We start from the raw sequence: 24,481 nt of genomic DNA, 5'->3' as shown, positions 1-24,481 counted from the left end.
CAATAGGGAAGTGTGAAGGAACTTGAAACTGTAACCTACTATCCACTTATAATTACTCACAAGTGTGTCGAAAAGAAAGTACTTAATCTTAAAGACATAGTTAAGATGGAAGCTGAATTGAAAAGATTGCCAAGTGGTCAGGGCCCTTTCTACTGCTGCATTTCATAATAGTAGCAGCTGTCTATCGACATTTGTGTTTTCCACAGTAAAAATGCAAGACTAGATTCTAATCATAGACACAAGATGTTTGTCTCTACATAGAATAAAAGGCCATACCAAAAGGTAAGGATATAGAGACTTTATGAAATATTTAATTTTAAATTTTGGCTTCAGTTCTGAATCAAACTAAGTATGGAACTTCATATATCAAAGGGACTTTTTTCCCTAATAACAACTGCCTAACTACCATATTCCATATTAATACTGGGAAGTTAAAGATATAAAATCAAAAGCAAAACTATAATATCCTATAGGACAGTATATTTATGACTTCCAAAAAGGATGGGACTTATTAAACAAAATACAAAAGTGCAAACTGTAGAGGTAACGTTTAAAATGCATTAAGATGACTATCAGAACTTTTGATTTCTGACCATCAAAATCAATGAAAAAAAATAAAAGAAGAACTACACACAGAGAGATGATATTTTGCAATACACATAAGAGGCAAAGGATTAATCAGTATCCAAAAATAAATAAAAAGAATCGTATAATTTACAAGAAAAAGAATAACTCACTTGAAAGAACAGGGAAAAATCTTAACAGATACTTTACAGAAAGAAAATCTGAACAGCCAATAACAGATGCCCAATCTAATAAATAATCAAGTAAATAAAAATTAAAACCACACTGAGAGATCATTTATAACTCACTACAGTGGGAAAGAACAGTTTATTAATATCTTGTGTTGGTGAGGATGAGGGTTAACCAGATCACTTATACAAGACTTCTCATGGATACAAAATGATACAACTACTCTGAAAAACAGTTTGGCATAATCTGTACACTCTTTTGTGTTTCTGGCTTTGAATTTTATTTCTGCATGAATTTCTTTCACGGTAACCAAATAAGTGATAAGGAAAAGTTTTTCTCCATAGAAGAATTCAAGCTAAAAAACTCAGGATAAATAATAGAATTATAGATTCACCATTATTCAACCCTTAGTAAAAATATTTAGGTAGCTTTCAATAATAGATGCTAACACCATTGGGTGAAATTTTATGGAAAAATCTTGTAATGAAGTAATTAGACTGGCATCACCTGAACCTACTGATTGAGCTCAGGAGATCTAAAATTGGGGCAATACTCAGTATAGAGCATCACACATTAAAATTTCTTACTTAGAAAAAAATTATATTCCATTTTATCAAATCAGTTTATAGAGAATAGAGGAATATAGAGAGTAGAACAAACAGCATGATTTTACTGGATCAGTAAAATCCAGAATGTGAGATATTTGAGGACAATGTTTTTTTAGGACCTGGTTTCTCCAACAAATCAATAATGTAGAAGATAAAGAAAATGAGGGGGATCATTGTAAAAAATAAATAATTAATTAAAACATGCAAGAGGTCAAGATATAGTAAGATGAAATACAATATCACTTAAATTTTGATTGGTCAAATAAACTACAAAAAATAAATTAGACAGTTAAATTTTATTAAGGGTGAAAATGAAATGTGAACTAGGTATTAGATGATATTAAGGAAAGTATTTTGTTAGGTATCATAATGTCAAGATGTTTTCCTTAAAAATGTCATCAGATAAAGATCCATGCTGAAGTGTTTGCAGGTGAAATGACATATCTTACATTTGCTTTAACAAAACAAAGCTGCTAAGATAATAGAATTCAGGGTTTTTAATAAATTATTAGTTATAAGGGTGGTGATGAAAAACAAGAGGTCTAGGATAACATCTGGATTTTGCCTTTGGTTTCAAGGGTGGTGCCATTTACCAAGACAGGTGATACAGAAGCAACAGCAGGCTTCAGAAATTAAAATGACGTTAATTTTGAGCATAAGTTTTAAGAGTCACAAAGGGCTCAATTGTGTTTGGAAACTGTAAATTATCAGTAGCCATCCACAGCTTTGTGAAATTTCCTAAAATTTCCTTCAGCAGTACCCAGGGGTGTCGCTACAAGTACAGTGAAAAAAATGTCTGGATCGATCTACTTTGGAAGGTTAGTAGGTCAGATACAACCAAAGACCGAAAAGACATGGGCAGTGGGGATTATTGCAAGAGAGAAGTTAAATGAAACGTTATCCTAGGTAGGATAAGAAAGAGCTAAGTCCATTAAAGTGGTGATGGGAGTCAGGCTCGGTGACTGATGCCTGTAATCCCAGCACTTTGGGAGGCTGAGGCCGGTGGATCACCTGAGGTCAGGAGTTCGAGACCAGCATGACCAATATGGTGGAACCCTGTCTCTACTAAAAATACGAAAAGTATCCAGACGTGGTGGTGTGTGCCTGTAGTCCCAGCTACATGGGAGGCAGAGACAAGAGAATTGCTTGAACCCAGGAGGTGGAAGTTGCAGCGATCCAAGATTGCGCCATGGCACTCCAGCCTGGGCGACAGAGAGAGACTCTGTCTCAAAAACAAACAAACCACAAAAGGGTGATGGGTAAGGAAGTCTTCAGATAATATCAGTAAGGGTGGATAGAGGATAACAGGCATCTCGGAAGAGGTAGGTATTGTTATGATCTTCAAATCTGAATATAGCAGTGGAGAGTTAAAGCATAATGCTGCTACTAATTTTGGGGTTATATAGTTAAATAAGAGAGAATAAAATGTTTTAGCTTGCATGCTATTTAGAAGGGAGCAGAAGAACCCATCTGTGAATAGACTGGCGGTGTAGAGTAGATGCTAGATGATAGACAAGGGTTCTAGAATAAAAGGCACTGGTTGGTAGTAAAAAGAATGATGGATGTGAAGGAATGGGTGTCCCAGAATAGGACAGAGATGAGAGAAAGGAGGGTGAGCTGATCAGGGGTCAGTAGTTTGGCTGGTGACCAAAGAAAAGTGGAGGAAAACATGTTAGATGAGCGGCTCTTGAGCCTTAGGGGCAGACCAAGTCCCAAGTGCTGCAAAAACCTCATGAGATGAACAAATTTTAGGCGCTACTTATCATTGAAAAGGAATGTCACTGGGAATTTACTTATCTTGTCTCTGAAAAACCTTTTTTTCTCAGGCTATTAAAGGAAAAACAATGCATCTATGCTTATTCCTTATTTTAAGAATTAGTTATTTTCATATTAATAATCAGTTGTATCACATTCCTATTATGTATACATTAGCATTTTAGGCACAATGTAGACCATAAAATAAAAAGTCTTTGTTCCTGCCTCTAAGGGTGCAAGAATTATATAAATTCACCTTATATCTGTAGTCCTTGGAAGAAGTCTTTTTTTTCCACTAAAGTAGACTTCGAAATCTTCTGTCTTTAGCCTGTGGGCATAGTCGATGTATCCTGATATCTCTTGCCCATAAGAATTTCTGTCACGAATAAAGATCACGGACTGGTAGCACAGAATAGGGAATAAGAAAAAAACATTAAAAAGCTGATTTATTATAGAATGCCATAGGATAGAATGATTTAAAACATTAATATGAGTGACCTTAGGAAGCAGGGCTTCTGAAAGAGTGGTTATAACATTGAACAGATTCTTTTCCCCCACTGCACCTAAAAACACACGTTACTGGCCTGGCGCAGTGGCTCACGCCTGTAAGGCCAGCACTTTGGGAGGCCGAAGTGGGCAGATCACGAGATGAGGAGATCGAGACCATCCTGGCCAACAGGTGAAATCCCATCTTTACTAAAATACAAAAAATTAGCCAGGCAAGGTGGTGTGCACCTATAATCCCAGCTACTCGGGAGGCTGAAGCAGGGGAATCGCTCGAACCCGGGAGGCAGATGTTGCAGTGAGCCAAGAATGCGCCACTGCACTCCAGCCTGGTGACAGAGCAACACTCCATCTCAAAAAAAAAAAAAAAAAAAAAAAAAAAAAAGAAAGAAAGAAAGAAAGAAAAAGGACTCACAATATTACAATATTCCATTTGAAAAACGAAAAGAACAGAGATAAAATTAACAAATTAACAATTAATTGTTATTATGCTGATAGTTTTATCTTGATTGCCTACTCTGTTTAGTATTGAATGCTGAGAATATTGTGCTGAAAAGGATTCTCAGGCAAGTTCTTGGCTAAGGGGAGAAAGTGTTGTGATGGTTTAGTTATATATCCCACAGATAATGGCAGGAGGAACTAGCATTCTTTGTTATTTCTGTGTGCATTCTTATACAGACTTCAATCATCAGCCCTTTTCATTTTGCCCACATAACTCCATGTAAATTAGTATCAATTTCTCCATGCTTTTAAGCCACTTATTTCTTAATTTACGCAGCACAAATTAGAAACAAATAATAACTCAGAGACTTCTTGAGACTCACACTACAGACTAATGTCTAGAAAGGCTGCACCTCCTTAAACAAGGACATGAGCCATAATTTTCAATATTTCATATGTATTCCTAAAGGTACTTGACATCTTTTCACTATCATAGTTTCTCCCAATGTCAGTTATGTCATATTGGGACACACAAATACACACACACGCACACAGAGACAAAGACAAAGACAGAGAGAGAAAGCCCCCTCCCCATGGAATTATATTAACAGAAAAAGAAAAGTATCCCAAATGTCCTCCCCACTGTCTTTAAATGAGAGATGAACCAAACTTATTTCTCCAGCAGAATGGCAGACTAGATATTGTGACTGACCTTCCTACTAAAAACAAATAAAAATTCTGAATAAAATCTAAAACAATAACTTGTAAAACGCATTGATGCCCTGGCAAGGAAAAGAAATATTCAGAGTCCAAAAACTAAGTGAAAGCAGGAACCCAGAGAGGAGAGCAGGGCCTTAAAATAATCTTTGTTCCGAAAGCATCTGCCCAACCTCAGGGAATTGGAGCAAGGTTTCCATGACCTTGTAGGGTGAGGATGCAGGAAACAAATTCTACCTTTGAGAGACAAAGACTCATAGAACTTACTGCCTCAACAGAAAGCTGAGAAATCAAAAATGCATGAAGTACTATCTTCAATGAATCCAGAAAATATAAGAATTATCCAAGAACAGTACACCAGGGAAAATTCTTTCCAGTGAGCAAAATATAAACATCTTCAGACCAAAAGAAATAATGAGGGAATTGACTAACAAGATCATTGCTCAAAGAAATTCTGCAGTATATATTTCAGGCAAAAGGAAGTGATTCTAGCTGTCGAGTCAAAGATAAAGAAAAAACAATGATCAAAGAAAGTTGGAAATATAGAGGTAAGTAGAAACAAATATTGACTGTATAAAACAGCAATAACGGCTTCTTAAATAAAAAGAATAATGTGTTTAAAATGTTTGAAATAGACATATGTTTGGAGGAAGTGATTAAAGTGTTGTGATGTTCTGGAATTTTTCAGAATGAGGGCAGATGTATTGATCCATTTTAGAATTTGATAAATATGTGTGTATAAATCTAGTATGATTATTAAGAAATAAGAAATAGTATATATGACTTTTAAATTATAGTGGGACATATAAAGTTAATCAACCAATTAAATAGAAGGCAATAATGAAAAGGAAAATTATAGAAGAGTCAGGAAAAATAAAATACACAAAATGTAAAGGTAGTGCCATGGGTTCAATTGTGTCCTCCCCAAGTTCATATGTTGACACCCTGAACTCTAGTACCACAGAATTGACTGTATTTGAAGACAGCCTTTTGAAATGAGAATACATTACAATGAGCATTTTAGGGTGGGTTCTAATTCAAGCTGATTGTGTAAATGTGGACACACAGAGAGACGCGAGGGTGCACGTGCACAGAGTCAAGACTATGTGAGGACACAGCAAGAAGATGACCATCTGCAAGGAAAGGGAAAAGAACCCTCATAAGAAACCAAATCTGCCAACACCTTCAATTATCTTGGACTTCCAACTTCCAGAACTGTGAGAAAATAAAATTGCTTTGCTTAAGGCATTGTCTGGGGTATTTTGTAGTGGCAGCCTTAGCAAACTCATACAGATTATAATAAGTTAAAATAATTAAGTAATTGCAATAAGTATAAATGACTAAATGTTTAAGTTAAAAACAAGCTTATTAGCATATATATGTTAAAAACAAGCTTATTGGCATATATATATAGAAATAACATGAAACATAATTACACTTAAAGGTTGAAAGTTAGATAATCAAAAAACTTATATACGGGAGAGTTTTCATCCAAAAAGAGCAGTTATTAGTTTACTAATATTAGACAAAATGGTTTTTAACATAAAAACCATTACTAGGGATGGAGCTTCACTACATAATGATACAAGGTTAATGTCATAGAAAAATATAACAATTCAAAATTTGAATGAATCTTTAAAAACAAAGTTTCAAGATATTTAAAGCACAAATTGATAGAACTAGAAGGATATATAGACGATTCATTATCCCTTTGGTGAATTCATCTCCATTATTTCTAGATGAAGCAGAAAATGAATACATAAAAATTAAAAAATTAATATTGATTTAAAGGACTTAAAAACAAACATGAAGGCTTGATGTTTATATAGGCTAGTACCAAAATTTCTTTACACTTCCATGTTCTTGTAAGTAAAATGACTGAGAATCTAAAATTATATACATTTGGCCATAATTTCACTATTTTATGTTACGATATATAGCCTTTTTGTGTCAGTTATATCCCCTTTTCCCCGGAAACTTGATTAAATTTATTTCAAAACTCTCTTCTCCAGCTCTGTGAGAGTTAAATGTCTTCTCTGATTTTTGTGAATTCCTAGTTTTCTGATGATGGAGGACTTTAAGTGAGGTCAAATGGAGTATAAATGTGAGTCCCTCTAGAACCATCATATATAGCCCTGGGCAAGTCACTCAAACTCTCTCAATGTCTCACTTAGATTCATTAGTCCTGTGCTCTTAAGCAACTTCCGAAAAACATCCAGCAAGTTTCTACCAAAAACCAAACAAAACAAAAACAAACAAAACAACAGAATCCTGTTTAGACCTGAGCAATTAGCTAGTTTAGCCACTGAGCAGCCTCTTTCTTCATGATTCTCCTTCAACTCTGTAGAGCAACGGAACACTCCCTGACTGCCTGGAACTGCTCAGCTTACATTTATGTACTGTCGGGGTCATCTGCCCTGAGCACCCAATTCGTAAACATCATGCAAATACTGTTATTTATTTTCTCAGTTAGAATTCTGGTTATTAATTATTGTATCTATGATTTTTAAATTTTCAACCAAAAACATGCCCAATTAAAATTTTTAAACCTAAACTTCTCACCGCAAAAAAGATACTCATCTGGGGCTGTTTTTACACAACTCTGTATAGAACAAATGTGAATTCTTTCAATATGTCTTTCCAAGTGTGGTTACGTATGTGCAAAAGTATAAGAAGATGTGAGAAGATTTTTAAGAAGACTTTTTAGTAAAATTTTTAAAAAGTTTGCTAAAATATTTATCCAATGAACACAATGCTTTATTAAATTATTTTTAAAATTTGATTGGAACTGTTAGTATGTGGTAATTGCTGACAAATTGTCAGGAAATTACAACTCAAAATTTAATTTTAGAAATACATCTTTTAAATAGCACGGTTTGGGATTATAGAGGCAGAAGAGGTGATAACACTGATAATCAGACAGATGTGGTGGCAGATATTAATTATTGTCAAGAACTTCAGGGCTGGTTGAAAGTTCACTGCCTTATTTATATTTTGTGGATTGCCTAAGAATTTGAATGAAGTTAAACTAATAGTCTCAGTTAATTGTGTATTCATTTCAAAATGTATATTTTTCTCCAGAGTTAATAGTAATTATTTCTTCTATGAATACTTGTTATTGTTTATTAAGAAGCCAGTATATTCTGAGTGAAGTTTTAAGAGCTTCACATTCATTATCTCATTTAATTGTGTCAAACATTTTATAATTTTATAATGTTATAAACATTTTAACATTTTATAATTTTAAAATGTTATAATTTTATAATTTTAAAATGTTATAAACATTTTAACATTTTATAATGGCTAGATAGCATTATTATCCTCATTTTATAAAGGTGGGAAATGAAAGCATTAAGAGTTTTGGTAACTCCCAAGGACATGTAGCTAGAGAGGGGAGCACCCAAACTCACACCCAGGTTGGCTTCCCATGATACTCAGGTTCTTAACTACTGCATGATGGATAACTTGGATTCAAATGCTGGCTCTGTCACCTACTTACTGTGTGACACTGATAAGTTAGTAATATGTTTTAAGATTTAGTTTCCTCTATACTAAAATGGTCATAATAATACCTAAATTGGTGTGTGAATTAAATAACACTATTTTGCTAAGCACTTGGTAATGCCTGGTACATGGCAAGCACTCAATAAATAGTATCTATTGCTTTTGAAAAGTTTTGTCATTAATGTTGCTACTGTATTTGTAGCATGTTAAGAGTTTTATAAATTACTTAGGGGATATGGAAATGGAATAATCGTATCAGAATTCCATTGCCTGGTGTATATAGTTATGTCAGGGTTGCCCTACATGGTTCAGTTTCTTTCTTAAGTTTAGTTATTCACAGTTAAAACTTTTGATATAAATTGAAGCTAAAATTGAAACAAGCTTTTTAGTTATTATATATATGTGTGTGTATATATGTGTATATATACACACACACATGTGTATGTATATATACACACATATATATATGTGTGTGTATATATATACACACACAAGACACACCCAATTGATCATAAAACCACTATTCTGGCATCCAGAATGGGGTGCACAGATCAAAAGAGCCCCTTGAAGAATTAGGTTTATTTCAGCCTGAGTGTGGTGTATTTCAGTAACTGAAAGCTTTATTATTCAGAGCCCTCTACAGACTTAAGAATAATTTTAATTGCTTAGGCTTACCTAATAACATTTTTAAGTAATAGCTTTATTGAAGTATAGTTTACATAACATAAAAATTCACCCTGAAGTTTAAGTGTACAATTCAATGATTTTTAGTGAATTTATGGAGTTGCACAACACAACTCAGATTTAAAATATTCTCATCACTCCCAAGAGATCCCTTATGACATTTGTAGCCATCCCTGTCTCCATCCCCAGCCCCAGGCAATCACTAATCTACTTTCTATCTCTATAGATTCCCTTTTCTAGATTTTTCATAAAAGTGGAATCATACAATATATGGTCTTTTTCACTCTAATAACATTTTTAATCACAGTTAATTTCCCAAAAGACACATGAAAATGATACTTTATATATTAAAGGGCTTTTAAAAATGATGATGTTATGTTTATAAAGGAAAAACTTCCAAAATTCATATTTTCCTTAGATAAAACCCTTTAATACTATCTAGAACAAGTCAAGCTACAACCAACAAAAGCATAAAAAAAATCAAATGCTATTCGTTTGAAGCCACAAATACTGATCTATTTATTAGCAACCTAAGCAGAAAATACTAGTTTTTGTTTAACCATGTAATAAAACCCCACAAGAACAAGCAATGAAGGAATATCAAGACACATTGCTTCTGATATTGAAGTGGCGAATAAGACACCAAGGAGCGTGTAGAATCTGATATTTTATTGAGGTAGCCTGTGACCTCAAAAGTTGAACCAATGTTAGTTGAAAAGACTTATGTGATACTTAGTTAGGTCCTCATTACCTCTCATATATTGGAAAAAGATGAATTAAAGTAAAATTCAGACCATTAATATATCATTTGGATCTTTGGCTGCTTGTCTTTTCCCAGAAGTGGATTAAAATACAAATTCATAAACTTGTTATAAGCTGAGTACATGTGTTGCCTGATTTTTCTTGCCAAATACTAATGAGGGGACATAAACCTGATACATCGAAATGGGACTTTATTGACAGTGAAGCCAAAGTCACTTAAAAAAAAAAAAAAAAAGCATACTAAGCAGTATGTTGCTGTACTAAAACTGAAACAGCCTTTTCCAGGGAATGAGAGCTGTCAAACAAAGCTAAGTTGTTGTGTTACCCAGAGACCAGACTGTCAGTGTGCTCTCTGATAGAGATAAATGAAGGAATCGTTATGTGCTAGAAATTTAAAACTCTGGAATGTTCTAATGAATCATTAATTTTAGGGACTCTTCTTTTGGTTTCAGAACGTAAGTGATTTTTGCAAATGGAGCCTAAGTTCTCTAGGAATCGACAATTGTTTTCTAACATTTAAAAATGCCCATCATTTTAAATCTCACTGCAACAAATTATTTTTGGAATGTTTTGTGCTGATAACTATTTTTAAATTCTATATTCTCTCGGTCAATTGCAGTTTTACATATATGTAAAACATATATAATTTTCACTATTCATGCAATTCACAGGGTTCTATTTAGCACAGTTCTTTGTCTTTCTTATTGGAGGCTTGGGCTCAGAACAAGCACACTTTTATTTCCACATTGTTGGCCAAAGCAGGTTGCAGGCCAGTCCAGATTGAAGAGGCAGGGCAGAGTGACTTCTTCTCTTGATGGGAGGAGCTACCAAGTGTCATTGCAAGGGCTCATGGATAAAGGACAAAGTGGATAACTGTAGCCACTTTGCAATCTGTAGTTATTTACCATAAGAAACTAAGAATTTTGCATATAGCTGGCTTGTTCATTTTGCAATAGTTGCAGATTGATTTCTCAGGGGGAATCATTGATTTTTTTTCTCTCCTAGATTATAAGACATATCTATATTTTAAATGGCTTTATTTATTTATTTATTTATTTATTTATTTATTATATTTTTCGAGATGGAGTCTGGCTTTGCTGCCCAAACTGGAGTGCAGTGGCACAATTTCGGCTCACTGCAACCTCTGCTTCCCAGTTTCAAGTGATCCTCCTGCCTCAACCTCCCGAGTAGCTGGGACCACGGGAACGCCACTGCTCCGAGCTAATTTTTGTATTTTTAGTAGAGATGGTGTTTCACCATGTTAACCAGGCTGGTCTCGAACTCCTGACCTCAAATGATCCACCCACCGTGGCCTTCCAAAGTGCTGGGATTACAGGTGTGAACCACTGCGCCTGGCTAAATGACTTTATTTTGAATTACCAGTGAAATTAGGAATAATTTAAGAATATCTTGTCTCACCATTAGTATCCAAAATGTTCTAGAATGTCCAGGGATTGAAAATTTTTAAAAATCAAGCTTTAACCACTTGGAAGAAGAAAATAAAATTATTATATTTATGTTTGAACTGGTAATTTACTTAGAAAATCCAAAAGAGTGAACTGAAAAACTTCTAAGACAGTTCAATAAGTTGATCCAGTACAAAATATTTATACAAAAAATAGATGGATTTTATGCTAGTAATAACCCATTAGCTATTGTGCATGCAATCTTCACTTGCATTATTTTTTATTAGCATTATAACATTTTGCAAAACACTTTTGTAAAATGAATTTCTAGAATAACATAAACATGAAATGAAAAGAATACATTGTTGAACAAAAGTTATGAAATAACTGTGCTGAAATTCTAAGCAAAACACAAGTGGGTATCTTTCACTACTTAAAATTTTAGCTTGAAGAACAAATAGTTAAGAATAAGCTGATTTATAAAGGAGAAATAAACAGTAGAACTTGCACTATGAGACAAAATAGCTACAATAATTAGAACACTTATCACTGGTACAGTGATGGATATAGATCAATGAAAAATACTTCTGAAACACACCCATGTACACAAATATGTGTGCATATAATATATATGATTTCCATAAGTTGATTTTGTTTATATTTTCTAAATTTCTAAAACAAATATCTACTCTTTCTTTGACTGCACAATTCCAAAATCTTGTCTTTATCCACTGTTTTCTGACCTCCATCACTTATCTTTCTAGCTAACATATTCAATCCAATAATCCTTTCAGCTCTTTGGATCCACTTATCCGTTAAACTATCACATTTTAGTATGTTTGTCTTCTTTATTTGCTCATTTTTTCTGTTTATTAAATTTAGATTCCATGGTGCAGCATCAAAATTGTTCAGTTGTGTAGCACTTCAAATTTCTTGCACACATCCTTCTATTGTACTAGTTTAGAAAATTCTGATACCCTTTCAACCCAATTTTCCTTTTCTGTTTTTTTTTTTCTTTTTTTTTTTTTTTCGTAGCAACAGCTGAGTTTGGCTAGAAAAGGAAACTATGATGACTGGTCTCAGTAAAAATTAATGAGCATAAACTCCCACACTCCCAATTTCTTTACATATCTTCTCTCTCATCAAACTTTCACGAATACCCTTTCTCACATGCAATTATTTTCTCTCTGGAAATACCAACAATCAGAACAGAGCCACTGTGTCTTCCTCCCATCAGATGTGCAGATCCATCTGCACCTAGATCTGCGTTCTTCCTTTCATCGTGTTATAAGGGCTTGGATATCCATGCTTCTATCCAAGATGTCTCTCTTTTTGTGCATTTGATCTCATTTCATCTCCTGTTACTTTCACATAATTGATTTCTTATTTACTTTGTGTAAGTTCATTACTATTAACATTTAACCATTCTTCAATATCTACTATTTGAAAAAGAAAGAGGCTCATCACAGTCCCGCATGTCTGCTTCCCCTTATAGCAGAATCCTCAGTATTTCTTTAGCTATGACAGTCATTTTCCTGCAGCACTCTGCTGAAATAGCTTTGTTTCTTACACCAACTGTTTTATCTTTCTAAATCCAAAGGTCAATTTTCATTTATAAAAAATTTTACTTGAACTCCAAGTGGCATTTGACATAATCGTTCACCACCTTTTTTGTGAAATGTTTTCTTCGTCTGCATCAGTGACACTGTGTATTCTCAAGATTTTCTTCTGCTTCACCAATCTCTTCTTAATTGGCTCCTTCTCTTCTTCCTGACCTCTAAATTTTGGAATTCTCCCAGGCTTAGTCCTCATCCTTTCTCTGTCTGCATTCACTCACCAGTTGATCTTATCCAGTTCCATGAATTTATTTAATTATCACTTTTTACTCTTTCATGAATTTCAGACTAGTGTGTATATTCTTTTCTCTCTTCCCTAAGGTCTCATAGACAATTAAAACTGAACATGTCTATCACACAACTTCTTTTAATATCCTGTCTCACCACCTCAACCAAATCTTCTTTCCATGTAATATGCAACACTATTTACCTAATTGCTCAGGCCAAAAACCTAGGGGTTCTTCTTGATGCCTACTTTTCATGACACTTCACATTCATTTCAATCCATTCACAAGTCTTGTTGCCTCTACCTTCAACATATATAGTCTGTTTCTTGCATATTTTTCCAACCTAATTCCCACTATTTTCCCCATACCTTATTCTACTCCAGCCATATTGGTCTTCTGATAAAAATGTTTCTGCCTAGGGCCCTTTTGTATGATATGTTTTCTGCCAAAAATGCCCTTTCCTCAGCTATCTAAAAATCTTGGTCTCTCACTTCATATAGATTTCTGCTAAAATTTCACTCCTCTGGAAGTCTTCCTTGGTCTCTCTAACAAAAGTAGCATGTACTTTACAGGTGCTATGGCTTTGACTTGTTTTATTTTTGTTCATAGCAGCTGTATCTATCTGATATTTATTTCTTTATGTTTTACCTCATTTTAAAATTGCCTTTTGGCTGGGCATGGTGGCTCATGCCTATAATCCCAGCACTTTGGGAGGGCGAGGCAGGTGAATCACCTGAGGTCAGGGGTTCAAGACCAGCCTGACCAATATAGGGAAACCTCATCTCTACTACAAATACAAAAATCAGCTGGGTGTGGTGACGGGTGCCTGTAATCCCAGCTACTTGGAAGGCTGAGACAGGAGAATTAATCAAACCCGGGAGGCAGAGGTTGCAGTGAGCCGAGATCATGCCACTGCACTCCAGCCTGGGCGATAGAGCGAGACTCCGTCTCAAAAAATAAATAAACAAACAAACAAACGAATAAATAAATAAATTTTTAAAAAAGAAAATAAATTGTCTTTCTCCTTAGTTTGCAGGCGCCATAAAGGTAGAGACTTTATTTTGTTCTACATGCTATCACAGTGCCTGGTACATACTGGCCGTTCAATAACTATTTGCTAAGTGAATGAATTGATGGTATTCCTAATGTGCATCTATCAAAAGGAATAGAATAGAATAACTAGCTGGGTTTCATGTTGCTGAATATTAGAAAGAGAACTTTACACTGATGATGTCATCAAGAGCATTTTCAATAGATGATGAGGCCAACTATGATGAATTAAAGAGAGAATAGAGAAATAAGAAATAAACATATCTTAGATAACCCTTTAGAAATCTTTCTCTAAGAGCAACAGAGAAAGGAAGTTGGTTCTTTCTTAAATAGAATCCAGTGTCAAAGGAATCACATAAACTGATAATGCTTCTTTCTTTGCTTTTATCTGTTTGGAAAGCATAGAATCAAACTTTTTGTTTGCCATAAAAACAATTTTATGTTCAAACTTCTCTTTTTGATTTATCTTATTATTTTATTATTCTGTCCCTCTGTCTCTCTCTGTGTGTGTGTCTCCAATTTCTTCATTTTATTGGGTATTTCTCTAAGTTTATCACACATAAGAATCACCTGAAAGGCTTGCAAAGCACAGATTGCTGAGTCCCATCCCCAGAGTTTCAGATTCAGTAGGTCTTGGATGATGTCCAAGAATTTGCATTTTTAACAAGCTCTCAGATGATGCTGATTCTGCTGATCAAGGGAATTGCGCTTTGAGAACCATGGTTTTATTTTAATGTGTTTGTGTTTTAGAGCTGACTTAGAACAGGGCAGGAAAGAATAAAGAGAAGAAACAGAAAAGGGAAGAGAAGGCAGGAAGGAAGTATAAAGATACAATAAAAAAAAGTTTAATAAGAGTCAGCTATATAGGTAGATCAGAATATAAAAATATCTGGCTGCCTTCTTATATTCTCCTCTTATATTCCAGTAATTGCCGAAAGAAGCCCAGATCTATCCTTGTAGAAGCTAACATACATTTAGTAGCACAATCGCAGGCCTATAATAAACACCAGCTGAAGCTTCCTGACAAATCATATTGCCAGGGTTTTAATGATAGAAATTCAACTGTAGTTCCACACTGAGGTTACTGTAACTAACATAACAATGTGCCAGAGAGCCAAGATCTGTGATGTCATTCCAATACCAAAATAATAGATCAACTATAGTAGAAGATGCAGGCTGATTTGAATATCCCTGAAAATGGGCCCACCTCATCCCTTCCCATCCCGTATTTTCATACTGAAATTATTATTTCTACATGATCCTGTAGCTTACTTGATTTTTCCAGTTGTTTTGATGCTTTGACTGGGTCTTTCACAAGCTATTTTTCTTCTACTTCATGGGTCAGGGTTGCCCAAATACCCACACCTTCTCCTATACCTTTCAGATCCTGCATAGGCAATCATTCCTTCTTTTTATTTTCCTTTCATTCCAACTATGTATTTTCCCTACATTTTTATAAGTGTAAAATGACATAATTGTGAAATAATGAAATGCATAATGCCTCTCTTATTTTCATCTATTTTCACAGAATGTTAAGAGGTTTAAAAGAAAGAATTTACTGAGAACCACAGGAAACCTTTGATGCAAGTTTTACAAAGAACTTTTCAGTGCCTAGCTCATAGTAGATGCTTAAAAATATTTGTTGAAAGAATGATTAAATTAATAAGGAATTAATACATTTCTTAGGCTTCATTACTGGATCCTCTTTAAATATAGGTGCTCCTTAGTTTGGCCAGACACTCTTTTCTTGGACAGTGACTTCAACTACCACTTATACACCAGAAGCTTTTAAATCGTTTATCTCCAGTTTTGAGGTTTTCCTTGATTTTAAAAATTGTGTGTGTTACTGTCTACTACATAATTCTAACTGGATGTAATCCAGGCATCTAGATTTTTAAAATCATGTCATTCCATAAATTTGTTCTTATGTTTGTCATAAGAACAAATATCTGCACCATCAACCAAAAAGTAGAAGCTTCTGTATTAACTTTGATTTCTTTTACTTTGACATCTAAGTGATCAGATTCTATAAATTCTGCTGATTTTAGCTTCAAGAAATAAGCTTGTCTTTGCTTTGTGTGATGATTGCCAACATCTTATTTCAAACCTCATTGTTTCCCTGTTGAACTATCATAACTACTTTCCTGGATACCGTTCATTCCTCACTCTATCCATCTTCAAAATTAGTTGAGAAATTCTTCTCTAAAATGGAAATCTGCATATGATTCTCCTGTTTTTATTAGCTACTTGGAGTTCTGAAGTGCAATCTCTTTAGTATTACAGATTGCTCATAATTTCCTACCAAACTACTATTCTAGGACTACCCTCACCTCTCCCTTACATATATTTCCTTTTGTTTAAGGTATTTAATTTCATATTTATATTTATTTTATTCAATAATGCATTCATATACTTTCTAAAACTCAAATACTAACCTCAAACTTTTCCAAAAAATATAGTACTATCTTTTTCTCCTTCCTCATCTTGGCATCTGTTCCTCAAATGAACCTCCTTTAACTCTGAGTTATTTCTAAATAACATATTAATACTGATATTTCTTAATGTTTTTCTTTTTGTTTCTACTTCTAATTATATGGAAGATGATGATTTCTAATGTGTCTCTTTTCCACTCTCAAACCATTCCTACATTTTTTCTCCTTTTATTCCCCCCCCCATAAAGCTATGCCATAATTTTAGGTTAAAAAGTTAGTCAGTGTTTTCAATTTTTGACCTTATAAACATTAGCCACAGCTGAGTTATAGAATCAGAAAGGTTAAAGTATTTATTCCCTAGCTATGATTAAATTTTCTTTCTTCAAACTTTTTATTTTCTATTGGGTTGTTTTGACGTTATACCCCCTCAGTTTATAAGCTTTTAAACTGTTTAATTGACACATAATAATTGTACATATTTATGGGGTACATTGTGATATTTCAATATATGTATACATTGTGTAATTATCAAATGAGGGTAATTAGCATATCCATCACCTCAAACATTTCTCTGCGGTGAGATTATTCAGAATCTTCTCTTCTAGCTATTTTAAAATATACAATACATTGTTTTAACAATAGTCCCCCTACTGTGCAATAGAACTTCAGAATTTATTCCACCCATCTAATTGCAACAATATACCTATTGACCAACCTCTCACCATTTCTCCCTCCCTCTATCCTCCCTAGCCTCTAGTAACCACAATTCTCCTCTCTACTTTTATGAGATCAACTTTTTTAGATTCCACATATAGGTGAGATCACACTTACTCCCTTGATTTTCTATGTACCTATCACTCATCCCCTCACAATTTCCAGCAAAACTGTAACTATCTTCTCAATGTATTCATAGTCTGTCTGTTTTTATTTTCCTGGGGATGTGCCCTCAGAAGCTCACTGCTTTCTTTTACCTGTACTTGATTTTTTTCTAGGTTTCAAAGAGAATGAACTGTCATTTTGGGGAATTCTTTTTACCATCGTCTTGGGAATTTCCTCTGCTTCCCATCTGAGCTCCCATAACAGTTTTAAAAATACACGTGTACCCCATAACAACATTTTGGTTAACAATGAACCTCATGCACCATGGGGGTCCCATACAACTCTAATGGAGCTGAAAATTTCATATCGCCTAGTGACATCTTGATAAGCCTGACCCAGTGTAGGCTAGTTTTGTGTTCGTTTTTAATAACAAAGTTTAAAAAGTAAAGAAAAAAATAATAAAAACATTTTAAATATAAAAAGCTTATAGAATAATGATATAAAGACAAATATTTTATGTAGCTATACAGTGTGTTTGTGTTTTATATTGTGTTATTACAAGAGAGTCAAAAAGTTTTCATAATTTGAAATTTGATAAAGTAAAAATGTTATAGTAAGTTAAGGTGAATTTATTACAGAAGAAAGAAAAATGTTGTTTTATAAATTTAGTGTCAGTTAAGTGTACAGTGTTTATAAAGTCTACCATAGTGTATGGTAATGTCCTAGGCCTTCATATTCACTCACTACTCACTGACTCACCCAGCACAACTTCCAGTTCTACAAGCTCCATTCACGGTAAATGCCTTATACAGGTGTACCATTTTTTATCTTTTATACTGTTTTTGTTTTGTTTTGTTTCTGTTTTTTCGAGACAGGGTATTGCTCTGTCACTTAGGCTGGAGAGAATTGGTGTGATCATGGCTCACAGCAGCCTTGACCTCCTGGGCTCAAGTGGGCCTCCATCTCAGCCTCTCAAGTAGCTAGGATTATAGACAAGTGCCACCATACTCAGCTAATTTGTGTTTAGTTTTAGTATTTGGAGAGTAAGGGTCTCACTATAGTACCCAAGCTAGTATCAAACTCCTGGGCTCAAGCAATCCCTCCCACCACAGTTGCCCAACGTACTGTATTTTTACTGTGCCTTTTCTATGTTTAGATACACAAATACTTACCACTGTGTTACAATTGCCTACAATATTCAGGCAGTAATATTGAACAGGTTTTTAGCCTAGAAACAATAGGCATCTAGGTTTGTGTGAGTAAACTCTATGTTTACAAAAAGATGAAATTGCCTAACATCACATTTCTCAGAACATATCCCTGAGGCATAACTATGTTTCTATTTTAGTACTCATCACTTTATATTGTGGTTTTTGAGGTCCTTGTAGTCTGGAGAGTATATGTTTATCAAACTTTGTATCCCATATTTTTTTTTTTTTTGAGACAGGGTCTCACTCTGTTGCCCAGACTGGAGTGCAGTGGCATGATCTCAGCTCGCTGCAGGCTTGACCTCCCAGGTACAAGCCAACCTTCTACCTCAGCCTCCCGAGTAGCTGGCACTACAGGTGCACACTACCACAACCTGTTAATTTTTGTATTTTTTTGTAGAGACGGGGTTCTGCCATGTTGCCCAGGCTGGTCTTGAACTCCTGAGTTCAAGTGATCACTCGCCTCAGCCTCCCAAAGCGCTGGGATTGCAGGCATGAGCCACCACGTCCAGCCTTAACTTTGTATCCTTAATGTGTTTCCTGGCCTGACTCACAGTAGGTGTATAACTGACAGGGATTTGGGATTGAGATAATTAAGCAAAGGCCAACAAAAATAATCTTCAGCGAACTATTTATCTAATTATGCTTCACAGAAAGTGTCACCATGCAACAAATAGTAGCCCTAAAAGCTATTGTTTATTGAGTGTTTACTATATGCCAGAAATTTTCTCATTTAATCTTAACCAAAGCCCCATAACGTAGGTACCATTGTTAATTCTGTTTCACAGATGAGAAAACTGAAGCACGAGAAGGTTAAGTACCTGGCCTAGGGTCACATAGTTAGTGCATCAGTCGGATTTCTAACAGGAAACAATGGCAACATTTGTTTGTTTACACAGGGACTAATGGATGGCATGTAGGGTCACCACAAGGGATGTTGCATGAACCTGGAGCTATTAGTAATAAAACTGACACCATCTCAGCCACTGGACTTTCCCCAACACTATTCCCAAGATGGAGAGTTTATCAGAACCCAAAAAGGAGAGGGAGGAAGAGTTGTATGTGAGTATTCTACAGAATTGCAGAGAGATTATGTCAAGGGACATAGACAGCTGTATGTCTATGAAGGGTCGAGGGAATAAGTACCTTCTTGCTAGAGTTTCATACTGGCCATATCCCACTGGGGCCAGAGCCTGATATGCATGTACTTTAATAGAAGCAGCCTTCCTGGGTAGAGTAGGGTGGAGAAGGAAGAAATGAATCTAAAGCAGCAGGAATTGTCAGTCGTGATGCTGGGATCTGTACCCCAGCATCTGGACATGAAGCCTATGATCTTACTACTATACTATGCTTGTGGGGTGGCAGGCAGGAAACTAGGTTCTGTTTTCAGTTCAGACTCCAAGAACAAAATGATTCTTCTGAGCAAAGGGATATTTTGTTAATTTTCACTATCATCACTAAAGGACATTGTTCTTGCAGAAGAATGCAATTGCTCAGGAGGATAGGGCACAATCTTGGAACCTAACCGAAAATGACAGCAACATTACAGAGGCATTCTCAGTAGCAGGCAGATAGGCACTCCGCACTTTACAGTGTGCTGGTTGGTATTAGAGGGCTTCAGGAGAAAGCAAAGACTAAAAAATCAGAGATAAACGAGTCAAAAAGAATGTGGTCATATCAATGGGATAAGAGCATCCTGAGACAAACAACAGAGGATATGAACAAGCCTGAGCAGAATCTCATCAATTAACAATACTAATTATGGGTTAAAACCACTTCCTCAGTAAAGAGAAACTACAAATCAGTATCTGAAACCACTAGATAGGCTTTTTAATTCACTGAATATGAATGTGTAGTAAATTATTTACAATTCTCATTATAATTGTCAACCTAAAAAACCTCATTTTCTCTATCAAATTTTGAGTTTAAAAACCCATCTGTATCTTGTATAGGCACCAGAGTAAATCATACTATGCCTTAGAGGGGCTCATTCAAGGATACCTAATGAGAGACTACTGTGCACCAAGTGCTATCCTAGGTGCTGGAGATACAGTATTGAACAAAGTAAGACCCTGACCTCATGGAGTTCACAGTCTAGTGAAAAACACACACAATTTATCACCTGAAAATATGGAATGAGCTTCCTCTCCTTTACCATATGACCATCTTCTTATCCCTTTGAAACTCATCTCATTGGAGGATTTTGTGGACCAATTCCTCCATCCCTATGCAGTGTCCCTACAGAACTCATTTCTTACCTCATTCCTATCACACTGCCTCAGGAGATGAATGAGATGCAGTGTGCCTCTAATAAAGTCTCCCTATTAGAGCTCGAGTTGCTTGTGATTAGGGATGCTATCATTTACCGAGGTATCTCCACAATCAAGCATCACACCCAGCAAAGGGAAAACATGCAATAATGTTTATTGACAAAATGCATAAGTGAACAATAGAAAAGAGAAGATAAAAATGTATTTCTTCTACCACTTTTCATATTTAACCTCAAAATGAGCATGAATCATTTGCATGCTTGATAGAAAGAAAAAATAATTTCTTAATAATAAATCAGTCACAATTACTAATCCTTTATTTGATAGGGGCTTTATTTGCATTTCTGATATATTAGATATTTCTATTTCTATTTAATAATCACATAATAATTAAATATTTTGCCCCAAACCAACATTACAGGCAGAGATACTGTGCTGTGAAAACAATAAAGTTGAGATTAATTGGAAGAAATCTAGCAGATAGGGTAGTTGAATAGGGTCTTCCTGAGAAGAAATTGTTTTACTTGAAACTTGAATAATAAAAATCCAGGGGAAGATGTGAGTGAAGAACATTCGAGGCAAAGGGAATAGCAAGTACTTTGGCCCTAAGGCAGGAAATAGCCTTGCCTGTTCAAGAAATAGAAAGAAAGTCAATGTGGCTGAGCAGTAGTGAGAGTAGAGAAGAGGGTGGAGAAGGCATGATGTGAAATAAAACTTGAGATTAGGTAGGCCATGTGGGTTCTAATAATGGCTTTCAATTTAACTTAACTGCAATAAAAGTCATTGAACAGTTTTATGCAACAGAATGTAAATGATCAGATTTTTAAAAAACATCACTGAAAAAATAGAAAGGTCTTTTGAAAAAAAAATAGTGTGGGTATTGAGCAGATGGTGCTATGAATAAGGATAGATGATAAAACAGAAGATATTGTTGATACATAGGAAATAGTGAAAAGATGTTGCCCCAATCCTTCACGATTCGAAGTGTTGCAACCAAAATGAGCAAGATAAACATAAATTCTATTTGTTCTTGTTTCAGGCAGTATGTTGGCATTTAACCTATTTTATGATTAAAGGGATAGTAGTAAGATTGGATTTAGCAAGAATACCCCTTCAAACTTTATCCACTACCATCCACTATGCACTGCTGCAAAGAGTTAGAAGGAAATGAACATTTCAGGCTAGTAAATATTCCCTACCCTGATGCTTTGTTGGCAATATCTAGTGTCATAGCCTAACCATGTGACGGGGCAACTGTTACTTAGGTGCCCAAGGTAATCCTGAGCCTAAGATTTCAGCTGACTGAAAAGTATCTTTCCGTATTCCACTTAAGTTCACAAGCCTTCACTATTGTTACTAGAATATAGTATCTACTAGTGATCAAACTGGGTCATGCACTGTGCTAAACACTTTCTGTGCATTATTACACTTAACATTCACAATAAAACTTACCAAGTAAGCATACTTATCCCCATTTTATTGATCACAGAAAACTGTGATTTAAGAGGTGTTAAGTAATTTTTTCAGGTTATATATGACAGAGCTGGAATTAGAAGCCAACTGTGCCGAATTTCTAAGCCTGTTTTCTTCACTATTGTTCTCTAGTGCCATTCTCCTACTCTGATAGTAAGGAAAAGCTGGAGGGATCAGCCAGTGACATGAAAAAATAAAGAAGTATCAACTATGACCCAATGTCTATGCTAGAACTATTAGATGATTTGGCTGAGTTCAGCTGTGAAGAAGACGGTAAAAAATCAGGGTTAGAACTCAGGAACCCATGAATATTGCTCAACAATAGAGAAGAAGAGCCTCTTCTCATCTGCATGTAATTTGCTTTTTATATCTAGCTGATGACCCAAAGTCCTCCATCTCTCCCACCCTCACTAGCCACCCCGTTCATTCTACACTCAAGGAGGAGAAGCTGTGAGTAAGGTTTCAGGATATGTACTGAGCAGATATGCAAAGGACATTCAGTCTCTTTTCCATGCTCACACACTGAGAAATACTGGGGTGAGTGGATTAGGCTGTTTCCTCTCAGCCTTACAAAGATATCCTGGGTTGTTTTCTTGCCAAGACTTTTTCATTAGACTAGTAAACAAAAATTTATAAAAGGGCTTGGGTTAAAAAGAGGTAAGAAGGCCTCTCAATCGATTTTGAGTGTCTTTGGTCACATAAGACAATATTTAACACAGGCAAAATCTTTCATGTGGTTGAGCTTAGCTCTGCCGTGGGCCTACTTGGGTTTTGGGACAAAAGCTTCATTTCAGAAGAGGGTACCCACTTGCCTGGGTTACTGTCTTAGGAACCTGTTGGGCAGCGGGGTGGGCGGGGTGGGGGGTTGTTATCACACAGGTTTTAGTTATCTGGGGATCCTAGTTTTGGATCATATATAATCTTAATACCACCTTTTATATAACTCATATTACTAATAGTAGTTTTGTAATGTTTAAATTATTTATTTGGTTTCTAAAAATATTATCAAAAGATCCTATTGTGATAGAAATTGCTGAGCCTATGTAGACTTAACTGCTCATCTGGGCAGTATAACATCACAGTCAGGGATTATGTTGGAACATGACAGTGAAGAGTTATAGAATGATATTTGTACAGGGACTTTTGTATGGTCACTTTGAAATTAGGATTTTCAAGACTAGTGCTGTAGAGAGTGTTGTTCTCTCCTAGATAGGTGGAGTTTAGTGCCCTTATTACCAGTGAGACCACAGAGTTTAGGCTAAATGAATAGCTAGGTCTTCAATTAAGATGCTTACCTCAGTGAAAGATGATGCACTGATTCCTTATGCCATGTGATACAGTTAAATGAGTGCTGGTTAACATTTCAATTATTCAACATATATTTATAAAGTGCTTATTGTTACTGTGTGCTGGGCACATGGATGAATAAAATTATTTCTACCTTTAATGTTCTTACATTCTAGTATGTAATTATACATCTTTCTTTACTGGAAATATTTAGTTGTCATGAGTGGCAGTTTGGTGTAGTGGAGGGACTCTCAACTGGATGAAAGTGAAAACATCTACTTCCAGTTTTGTCGTGAGCCAGCTCTCTGACTAGAGATAACTCACTTAAGCTCTTTGTGACTAAATTTCCTCATACGTAAAAGAAAGGAGGTGGGGCCAAAGAGACATTTGAATGATTCTTCTAAAAATCTAAGAGGCAAAACCAATTATTTGGAGGCTATTTTAGTTTGGCATTTTCTAAAAATCCTGGAATAACTTAAGGTGCTTAATAAATATGAAATAAAAATAAGATCATCTTAATCCTCTCCTTCCTTTGCTCATAAGTCCAGAAGGATCTTTAAACAATTCAAAACTCTTATGTATCATGCTAGGGGAAAAAAAAAAAAAAAATCAAAACAAACCATGAGAATAAGCATCAGATAAAAAGAACTGCCCTTAATCTTAAAGTCTCTGAAATCCAAAACATGCAGGATGTGGTTTAAGGGCATTGTGCACATATAAAATTGTCATCTGAAGATAAAAAAGAATGTGTGTTTATCTTTCTTATCTGCCCATGTGAAATAATTTTGTTCTTAACCATGATAACTAAGCCAAAGTAACCTGGTAACATTTACCTGTAAGACAAAACTCCAACTTACCTACTTTCATTGATGTCAGTTTAAATCTTATGTCATCTAAGTTCTTTCTGCCTTTTGTTTACCATTTGAGTCACACCTATCAACATGGTAAACACTTCTGATAGATGT

General features: G+C 35.1%; 1 protein-coding gene across 2 annotated transcripts in view; it reads right to left on the bottom strand.

Moving 5' to 3' along the window:
- The window catches only part of CFAP299 (cilia and flagella associated protein 299), a 666,082-nt gene that overhangs the window by 100,712 nt on the left and 540,889 nt on the right, over positions 1-24,481 (bottom strand). For both annotated transcript variants that reach the window (XM_073017817.1, XM_007999017.3), the window contains one exon: positions 3,373-3,515. In XM_073017817.1, coding sequence (XP_072873918.1) covers positions 3,373-3,515 — 143 coding nt within the window. The remainder of the gene's footprint in view (positions 1-3,372; positions 3,516-24,481) is intronic.

The sequence above is a fragment of the Chlorocebus sabaeus genome, chromosome 7 (assembly GCF_047675955.1).
Source record: "Chlorocebus sabaeus isolate Y175 chromosome 7, mChlSab1.0.hap1, whole genome shotgun sequence".
Lineage (NCBI taxonomy): Eukaryota > Metazoa > Chordata > Mammalia > Primates > Cercopithecidae > Chlorocebus > Chlorocebus sabaeus.
This window is presented reverse-complemented; position numbering and strand designations above follow the sequence as displayed.